Source organism: Phoenix dactylifera, chromosome 3 (assembly GCF_009389715.1).
Source record: "Phoenix dactylifera cultivar Barhee BC4 chromosome 3, palm_55x_up_171113_PBpolish2nd_filt_p, whole genome shotgun sequence".
Lineage (NCBI taxonomy): Eukaryota > Viridiplantae > Streptophyta > Magnoliopsida > Arecales > Arecaceae > Phoenix > Phoenix dactylifera.
In genome coordinates, this window is record NC_052394.1 from 21,602,541 (window position 1) to 21,611,657 (window position 9,117).

The following is a 9,117-nucleotide window of genomic DNA, read 5'->3' on the forward strand; positions in this document are numbered from 1 at the left end:
ACGGGCGAGATCTCGTAGCGTTTCTACGGCCAGGATCGGATGCCATAGCTTGATGTGCGGATCCCGGGCGTCGTTGCACTAATAGTAATTTCTGAGAAGTACATTTACGAAAATGTCCATAGGGTGATTTAGGCTTCTAGTTAGTTACTTGCGTGATAATGGGAGCCATCAAGGGTATATTAGGTCTTTTCTGGCTTGCAAGTGTGAACGCGGCTTGGGTTGGGGATGATTCCATCGCATTAATTGGAATGAAACGAATCGGATAATGCCACGTGGGGGGATAATGGTGGAGGGTTTGGTGGGGTGTTGACTGGACGGCCGATAATGCGGACTCCACGCTGGCGTCGGCGCAATTTACGGATACGGGCGCGGACTATGACATTATGCGCCGAATGGTCTTCCTTCGTGGGAGCCGGATCTGCTGCAAGACAACATTGTTGTGGTAATCGTGCAAACCATCTTGGTACAAGAAACGTGTCTCAGAAAGAAAATAAATAAATATTTATATAAATAATCCGCGACATCGAGCAATGTGCCTTTTTTGATGGTCTGGGCGAGTGCCCGAGGTACGCCCGGGTTCCGACTCGGGCGCCATCTCGCTTTGTTTATATTGAGTTATTGACAAAAGTTGTCTGGACCGGAACGGCCGGTCCAACTAGTTGAACTGGACCTGGTCGATCCGGTATTAATTTGTACATTGAATTGGTGAAAAAAAGAAGGGTTAAAACTGGATGAATGGAATGATCCGTTTGAACTGAACAAATTATAAAAATTTGATATCTAGACAGAAATTTTGGACTTAGATACTTCAATTTAAAAGTCTGAATTACTAATTTACTCTTCAAATATGAAGGCCCACCCCAAACTAATAAATAAATAAATAGAACCTAAAAATTAAAAAAAAAAAGCCTCCATGGTGAAGGGTTTTAGCATGTTATAATGCGCAGCGGAAGCTAGGGATTTTAAAATTTCTTAATAAAGTCCCTATGCATGAAACCCTTTTAAGCCTAGATCACCTTAATGATTACAATCAAATGATATAAAATAAATGCAGAATTAGTAGAATACCTCAAACGCTAATCCAAAGTGTACAATCTCCACGAGGCGTCCAAGTGTCCGCCCTCCAATGGTGATCCACACGAAAACTTGATCAAGACTTTAGCTCCAAAGACTTTTGATCCTTAATGCAGAATTCTTCTAAAGAACTCTAATGGCTTGCTTTCCTTCCTTTCTATTTTCCTTTAGCCTTCTAAAATCACTTCTAATCCTTTTGTCCTAAAGAAGACCACCTTGTCTTGGCTTAGGACACACTAGAAGCAATGCTAAAAAGAAAGAAACTAATGTAAGAAAGAAATAAGAGAGGAGTGGGGTGGAATTGGAATGATGAAACTCATGGAGTGCTAACCTATTTATAATAGGTGTAGGGATGCATCTCCAAGGGATGCATCCCATCCACACATCCTCTCATGAAAGGGCATCATCTAAAGGGCCATATCAAATAAGAGGAGGTGCAGATCAAGTGAGGAGGTGTATCAAATGATATGTCCTTTCATGTGGTGCCATATTTTGACCAAGTCAACATCACATGCTAATCACATGTCCATCACGCCTCACCTCTTGATCTTTCATGATGATGATCCAAGGGCTCCAATGCAAGGCGCCATTTACTTGACCCATTATGTCTTCATCCAATGGTGGGATTAAGATCCAATGGTCAATTATGGTAGCCATCCTCTAACCCAATCCAATTGGGTTAAACCAACTCTCTATTATGTCTTCATCCAACGGTAGATCAAGATCTAACGGTCTAGATTGAATGATTTATTAAATCTAATCCAATTAGACTCAAACCAAGCCAATTAGGTGCCAACTCTTGGCTAACCCATATTAGAATATGATCTAATCAAATTTGATCAATTAAGAATCAGATTCGAATCCAATTCGAATCAGGAGCTAAGGTTTGCAACACCTGCTAGGATGTTTATCTTGCAAACATGATCTAATCCAATTAGACCCTTGATAAGTTTTCTTGTGTGTGACCCATTGGGTTCCATACTTAGCCAGCAATAGGTGTGAGTGCGAGTTGACCCAACTTGATTAGAACTCTTCTAATCGATTTAAGTCCAAACTGCGCGAACCCGAACTTAACAATTAGAATCCTTTCTAATTGGTGATCGAATTAACTCTTTAATTTGATCAAACCTATAAAACAAGATTGACGTCTAGCAACGTGTCATGTCTACCCGGAAAATATGGAATTTGGTGGAAATACCAAAAATACCCTTCAGTGGCAAGTTACCATGCAATTCAATCTTTTAATCAAACTGCATCCCAAATATGTATATGAGTATGAATATATGTCAAACTCAATTTCATATTCATATTTTTCTCAATCTTTTAATGATAATTCAAATAATGAAACATTAGAAACTCTTTCTAATTTTCATTCTGCTTTGATCAAAGGCTTCCTGAATTATCATATGATTAGAATAAATAGGATGCTATCTTCTCTTACTAGAAGTGATTAATTCCTTGTTGACCTACTCATAATCTTCGTACACAATTCACCATATCCAGAAGACCTCGTACATAACTTATTGTCATGAATGAGTGTAAACCAAAATATGGGTTCATGTGCACAAGATACCATGGTGATCTCAGGTCATAGGATCAGTTGCACAACTCCCACTAAGAGAATCATCTTTTGACATGTAAGTAAGACTTCATAAGATTTCTCTTTGTAGGTCAATTCAGTGAACTCATTCCTCTAATGAGCACCCACATCTTTGTATTAGTGTCTCCACACAAATGATTGTGAGATCAATCATCCTCTGCATCGAGCATACATAAGACATGTCAGTCTTTCCAGTAATCATTGATCCCCGACTCAATGTACCAATGACTGGGAATATTTAAGATTAGGATTTTAGGATTTTAAGTCTCACTAGTATGATCTCATCATAGTCTTAAAACTATTGCCCTAATCTAAGGAGTTTATCATAAATATAATCAACAGCATATGATAAAACATAACGCCTTTTTTCATATTTAAATGTCATGTACATGATTTGGACAAATCAAAAGAAAAAACCTTTCGCAATACATATTGCGATTGGCTTGTAGGGCATCTACTCTTTCACATGGCCCTTCTTGCTATCAGGGATGAAGGTTAAGGTTTTCTTTTAAAAAATGGATCTTTTCTAAATTTTAAATAATAAAATTTTAAATTATGATATTACGCTAATGTTAGCATTCTGAGAACCGGGGGTTGAATCGGTTGAACTAAGAATCTACCAGTAAAACGGTTGAACATCCTGTCCGATTTTTAAAATACTATGTATTGGATGACATTCAAAGTCATCGATCTGGATCGATCTATTGTATTGACCAAATCTCAGTTTTTTTTTTCCAATTCGATCGTGGGTTTATTACGGTTCAACCTGATGTCTTTCCCTTTTGCAAACATCCAGCGATCTGTTTGGCTCCTCCCAACATCTAATCGAGTGCACTAGAACAAAAAAATAAAAAATAAAAAAATATAGAAAAAGTGGAGGAGAAGCCGAATCTTTTTGATAGGGTCGTGGAAGAAAAAGAAGAAGAAGAAGAAGAAAAATCAAAGTAGAAGAAAAAATCAACTAAAAAAAAAACAAGAAATTAATCAGTTGTTTAAACAAAAGGTTTTTGGGTAGTTCCCTTCAAACCATCTGGGTCTGTATAAGCTGGTATTGAACACATGCCAATATAATATAAAATACATAAAATCTCAACTTTGTTGCCTCTAACTTATTTAAATTGATAGAATCTGAGAGAACAGCAGATAGTTTTATAAGTCTTTCAATAATTTTTTAGTTAATATCAATCGAGATATCAAAAAGTCTGGATTCCTTTCAAATTTCCTGCAACTGATATTAGCCAATCACTCACTGTAGTAACTGATGCGCCAATGTTTGAAAATCTTGTTCCCAACTTTGAAGGTTAGTAAATTTTGGAAAGTGAAATTTTCTAAGATCTTGATCTATTGCAAAAATAGTATATTGGAGCTAAGATATTGAAATCTTATCAAACTGTACAATTATATCTAAAAAACACGCAGGTCTTGTAATCTTCTGACTTGAATCTATACTTCTTGTGCTCGTGTCTTCATTTCAGTTCCAACTCAAGCAGAAACTAAGTCTGGGTTGGATTTACGTATAGGTTAGGATCAGATTTAGATCCTAGTTGTGTTAGGTTCATAAAGTCATAGACCTGAATGTAATATATAATCAGGTTAAAATCAAGTCCAAGTTTGATGAACTTCTAGTAGAGAACTAAGTATAGAAATTTTTATGGGTCTATCTTTGAACCCACATCAAGTTTTGGTTGGAAATAGGTCTAAGCAAGGTACATCATTTCGATACTAGGCCTATACCAGTGCTACCTTATCGCTATATTGATACGCACGGTAAGAAAGCTAATTCCGTGTACCGAGCATCGATACGCCCTCTGTTTCATGTAGTATGATACACTCTATACTACCTAGTTCGGTATGGCATATGGACGTACCATGGCTCTAAAGGCTAAAATAACAATCCTCGAGATAATGGGGCTCAAAAAATTTTACCGGAAAACCATAACAGAGAGTTGGTCATCTATGGTCCAACCACAATCTAACCCGCAGCTCCTAATTGACCAGCTCCACATCAAACCATTGAAATCTGAACACCAAACTTAATTGAAAATATTAGAAATATAAGGATGAGAGAGAACATCAGTTTAAAATATCCAGTATCAATTTTTAGTTTTAAGAAAAAGTCCTCTAGCTTAAGAAGTCAACAACCGAGAGCGTATAGAAGTCTGCAATTAAATAAAGTTCTGAGTGCGTCTAGATAAAATAGTAACAAGAACTTAGTGCCATAGCATGCATCACCCATGCCAGAGAAGTTTATATTACTTTCAGCTTTCCATCTTCCTCTCCGTAGGACTTTGATGGCTGAGCATATAATTAATGCATATGAACAGAAATATAAAAAACAGAAAACAACTCGAAAACACCTACTGATCATACTGCTTACATCTAAACAAAGCTATCCTTTAATTCATAAGTCTGTGGGTTTCAGTAAAAGCAAAATAGTTAGATGCAACGAGCTCAGCCAAGATTCTCAAACAGATGGTGTAAAATATAGGGTTGTCAGACTTGGGAAAAAGTCAGAGATCAAACCGACGAGATCTTTAAAAAAGTATGCCATCCCAGACCTACAAACGTACAAGACAAGGTACAACGAAAGGATCCCTGCATGGAAAAGGTCGTTCTGATAAAATGGCGCCGTCATATAAACGGCTTACATCGAGAATGCATCACTGGAATGGATGATATCATGCGAAAAGTCAACAAAATAATAAGAAGAAGAATTTTGGACGAAGCTGGGCAAGGTCTTTGGCCGAACAGGTCAACCATTCGAGCAAAGCATCTCATCCCTAAGTTTGCTTACACGGAACAAGTTGACCTGAAAAAGCTTCATCCAAATCACCAGGCGCTACCAAGGAACGCATATCAACGAGTATAGACTTTTCCTGCTCATCAAAACAGAAAGTCTTGTTTGCATACCATGCCGGCATCAACATTCTGGTCTGCTTCCCCTTCCAGCCTGAGTTTAAAGCTGCACCTAATCATCCATGAGATTGGAGGTCTGCCCATGGACAAATTAGAGGATTGGAGCAAGAGCAGCTTGGTGGTGCAGATGGAATGGAGAGGGAGTGGAAGAAAATCTAGTTTCTTGCCCACAGCATTCAGAAAGAGTTGCACATCCAAACAGCCAATCCATCCCGATGGCGTTGTAAGCTGGGACGAAGGATTCGACCAAACCTGCAAGCTTAAGAGGAAGAACTCTCGGAGTTATAGAAGCTGGATCATCAACCTGGAAGTTCAAGTAAGGAAATCATCTATGAGCTTGATTGCTATAGAGATGAAATTTTTTTTTAATGTTTTATTTTCATGGCAGATCGGAGATAACCAAATGAATCAATTTTTCTAACACTCTATATCTGGTCATCGGTCAGGAATATGATCAGGATTTAAAAGCGGAAGTTGTTGCCAAGACAAACATAGATATTGCTGAATTTGCCCCATCATACAAGGAGAAAAGAGTTGGAATTCCAATCATCTGCAACATCAGAGGCCACACTGCTCAGGCCCTGCTGAAGGTAATATCACAAACAAAAGCTTGTAGATTCGATAACATTAGTCGATGATTTTTGTTTATCCGTTCATGCAAATTTGCTCAGGTTGAATTGCATTTTCTTGAGCTCGAAACAAAGGGCGGCAGCACTGCATTAAGACTGCCACGAGCTTTTAGTCTGCCACGCCCTTTTTCATGCGCAGGATTTCCACAAGACTATAATAACAGAATTCAACATCCAACCAGCAGTCTATCAAAGTATCTTTCTGAAGCAGAAACCTCATCAGATGATGAGCATGAATTAAATTATCGGAAGCTATCAGTGACTAATATCCTCCTTTTTGACCAATTCAATGGCAAGATTGAAGATCATAAGGATAAGAAAGATCGGTATTTCCAGGGATCACCTGACAGGATCAAACAGCAGCCTTCCCTTGTCAGGCTCCTTTCATGGAACAAGATGAAGGTGAGTTTCAAAGCAGTAAACTACCACAGAGGAGCACCACTCCTGAACAAGGCATGCGGAGAAGATGGCGGCGACGACATCGACAGCGAACGGCGCCGCCGATCGATCAGCCAATTCTTGGCACTTTCACTAGAAACTGAAGTGCATCCTGAGGGGAAGCCACAGCCTTTGGGATTTGAAGATGATGGTCGGTTTGAAGTTGGAAATTGGCAGAAGAAGAGAGTGGCAAGCAGAGATGGGCAGATGGAGCTTGTAACTGATATATTTCTTGCATCCATTGATCAGCGCAGCGAGAAAGCTGCAGGTGGAAGTGCCTGCACAGTTATTGCAGTCGTCATCGCTGACTGGTTGCACAACAATCCAAAAACTCTGCCGTTGCGATGCCAATTTGACGAGCTGGTACGTGAAGGATCCTTGGAATGGAGAAAACTCTGTGCGGATGAGAACCACAAGGGGAGATTCTCCGACCATCACTTCGACCTCGATACTGTATTAGCAGCAAAAATACGGCCACTGTCAGAAGTCAAGAAGCTGTCCTATGTAGGATTTTTCAGCCTCGACGACATGCCCGACAGTCTTCAATTCCTGCAAGGGGCCGTGTCCTTTGACACCGTATGGAAGGAGCTCGTCCGCGGCGATGCATCTAGAGAGGGAATATACGTTGCAAGTTGGAATGACCATTTCTTTGTTCTCAAAATAGAAGACAATGCCATTTATTTGATCGACACCTTCGGCGAAAGGCTGTTCGAAGGCTGCAAACAAGCATACATTTTGAAGTTCAGCAAAGAGAGCGTGGTTTACCGACGGCATGCAGATTCAGAATCCCAAACTAGAGACTCTGATGAGCGCACTGAAAGCATTCCACATAGTGAAGGAATGGATGAGGATGGTAATTCATCTAAAGAGGTGGTCTGCGAAGGAACGGCATCCTGTAAACAATACATCAAGGAATTCCTCGCAGCTCTTCCACTGAGAGAACTTCAAAATGAAATTAAGAGGGGGGTGGTGGAAGAAGCCATTTTGCATCGGCAGCTGCAGATAGAGTTCCACTACACAGCTCCTTGTTATACGTGAACTTAGACCATAGAAAACGGATATAATATGAATTTGTTATGTTTTGATGGGCAAACAATACGCTGATTGTGTAATTGCACTGCATGCATACGATGTTAACTTTTACAGTCAAATTCCAACAAAATCAATAAAATGCTGTAATGTTAAAGAAAATATTGATAACAAAGAGAATATGGGAAAATTTGATCGAGCAGTTTCGGTTATTCGATTTCTTCTGATGTGCCCAGCAAAATTCATCCGCACCATGTCAAAAGTGAATTGCGTAAGTTTATAAAATAAAATGTCGATGGTGGCGTTTAGAGTTTGGGCCGCTCAGAAAATTCAAGTTATTTTCATACTGAAGTAGAATAATTCTCTTGAAAAAACACATTCATAGATTAAGTGACACCATTTCCTCCTCAGAGAGGACTAGAGGAGGGGCAGGGTGGGGGGATGATACCTACTTATTTCCCTTGCCTAATGGATTGGCAGCTTATCTGGCTAGATCTTTCACATTAGGGAGTGAAGATCCAAATGAAGCCCTAAACTTTGGATCCTCTGAACGAATTTTAAATTCTCCCTGTTTACGAATTATTCACCCCTCCAATCCAATCTTTCTTTTGTACCATGCAGAATAGTTCATCCTGATATGCAATGTTATCATACATTTTTTGAAGTTGCATTTACTACTTTTAGGCCTTCATCTGAAAAAAAGAAAAAACTAGAATTTCTTACATAACCCATCCTCCTTTATGAAAGCCACTCTGATTAAGTCAGCTATATCCCACTAGGATTTCTTTCAACAATCAACATTATTGTAACACTTAGAAGTGCTGATTTGAGTGGATGACTATATATTAGTATCCTTTGACCATAAATCGCCTTGAAGGAATCCCATAAATTATCACGAGATTTTGCAAACGCTTGTTTGCATTCGCTGTTTGCTTGAGCTCTTCTGAACAAAATGGTTTCATGTTCACCAAGTCTCATTGCATAACATAGTTTATAAAATCATTCTTAAGAGAATAATTTTTAGTCTATACAAGTAATTTAGATAACCTTAGTCAACTTCTATCTCATAGTATCTATCTATATAATGTGGTTAAGGCCTAAGGTAAAGAATTAGATTAATCTTTCCTTCACCAAGAGCTGCTTCCATATGGTAATTAAAACTAATCATTATGTTTGTAAATAAAACTAATCAAGTAGTGTTAGATCGTAAGGGGAAAAAAAATGCTAGGAAAGTGATTTTGAAGAAGTTACAAACTCTAGCTTCTGGCTTTTATGAGAATTATTCAAATACCACCCACCTTCCCTTCCTCGGTTCCTATACAAGCATTTGAACGAAACCCCCTTGTCACATCCTCTCTTCGATCTTCTAGAGTTGTCTCTATTTGATCACTCCATATTTAGCAGTCTTATCAACTAAACAATATCCTTCAC

The 9,117-nt window shown here is 38.8% G+C and overlaps 1 protein-coding gene across 1 annotated transcript; it reads left to right on the forward strand.

The window, feature by feature from the left end:
* The first annotated feature begins 5,203 nt into the window (after positions 1-5,203).
* LOC103702917 lies at positions 5,204-8,537 on the forward strand. The gene is made up of 3 exons (XM_017841732.3): positions 5,204-5,906; positions 6,037-6,180; positions 6,262-8,537. Exons 1-3 carry the CDS (start codon positions 5,586-5,588, stop codon positions 7,693-7,695), a joined length of 1,899 nt encoding a protein of 632 aa, XP_017697221.3. The 5' UTR covers positions 5,204-5,585; the 3' UTR covers positions 7,696-8,537.
* The last annotated feature ends 580 nt before the right edge of the window (positions 8,538-9,117 follow it).